The 1,217-nt window shown below is 33.9% G+C and overlaps 1 protein-coding gene across 1 annotated transcript in view; it reads left to right on the top strand.

Annotated features, from left to right (window-relative positions):
- Positions 1-1,217, top strand: part of zfyve26 (zinc finger, FYVE domain containing 26) — a gene marked incomplete in the record, with an annotated part of 85,176 nt that overhangs the window by 29,999 nt on the left and 53,960 nt on the right. Inside the window, 1 exon segment of the mRNA XM_014029582.1 lies at positions 81-278. Coding sequence (XP_013885036.1) covers positions 81-278 — 198 coding nt within the window.

Here is a 1,217-nt window from a genome sequence, read left to right as displayed (position 1 = left end):
AATAATGAATTTGATGTGTATAAATAATGAATTTGATGGTGTAAAATGAACAATGTTTGTGTGTTTTTAAATTCCTGCAGAAGAAACTGATTCAGTCAGTCGAAGTCCAGGTGTTCAGAGGAACATTGTTTTGTTCCAGGGCTTCTGTGCCATGAAGTATGCCATTTATGCACTTTGTGTAAATTTACACAAATACTCTAACTGCACTGAGTGTGAGTTCATACAGCATCACCAGCCTTCAGAAATGGACCAAAACAAAACCTCAGTTTCCTCAGAAGGTAGGAACTTTTTTTCTTTCCTTGCTTTCAGTGCATATTGTATAAAAAGTTTTCTGCTTATTTTTTACAGATTATAATCTCGCTTACAGAAAGACTTGCTAAAAACCAAGTCTTTATTGTTGAAATAAAAATTAACTTTATGATTGCCCAAAGTCAAAATGATGTTTTCACCTGTTCTTGTATTTTTGTGTCTGAAAAAGATCTCATAAAACAGCAGATTTTTCTAGAACTCCTAAAAAGCTTTTATAGGATAAACATCTACACCAAACTTTACAACACACTTCAGTATGGCCCCCACAGCTAATGAACTTTAGCAAAACACTACAACAGTCATAATTTGCTAAATGTTTCAATGAGATAAAATTTAATTTGGTAGTAGCTGTGAGTCATTCACAACACAGCTTGAATGCTAACAGCAGGACTTATAATTTGGCAGGAGGTGAGTTTCACATTTTAACCAGAAGGATTCTACCTCTGTCATTCCTCAGCATGATAATCCCACACACTGGCATAAAATTAAGCTGAATTTAATTTGGTTTATTCATGCATTAAAGCACCAAATGACAACAAAATCATTTTAAGGCATTGTAGAAAAAATAATAATAGTCTAATTAGTAGTCAGTTTCATTCATTTCCAGATTTAAATCCAGTTATGGTCATAATATTTTGTCTTATAAAACAATACATTTAGCACATTATGAATTGTCAGTAAAATTAAGCCATCCGATTGCATCAAATTTTCACTTCAAGTCCCGTAAACTGAGCAGCCATCTGGGGTTTGAGAGAACTGGAAAGAGACAGACTGGCTAAACTTTACAGTAACTATGCAACAAGTAAAATAAACACAAACATGGAGACTAAAGACAACAGCAGAGTGAGGAAATGTGCTCAGTTTGTGCTCCAGCAGTCTAAGTCTATAGCAGCAGAAATGAAGAATAA

This window comes from Austrofundulus limnaeus, unplaced genomic scaffold, assembly GCF_001266775.1.
Source record: "Austrofundulus limnaeus strain Quisiro unplaced genomic scaffold, Austrofundulus_limnaeus-1.0 Scaffold922, whole genome shotgun sequence".
In the NCBI taxonomy this organism is placed as follows: Eukaryota; Metazoa; Chordata; class Actinopteri; order Cyprinodontiformes; family Rivulidae; genus Austrofundulus; species Austrofundulus limnaeus.
The sequence above is the reverse complement of the archived record's forward strand: the minus strand, read 5'-3'. Positions and strand labels throughout refer to the sequence as shown.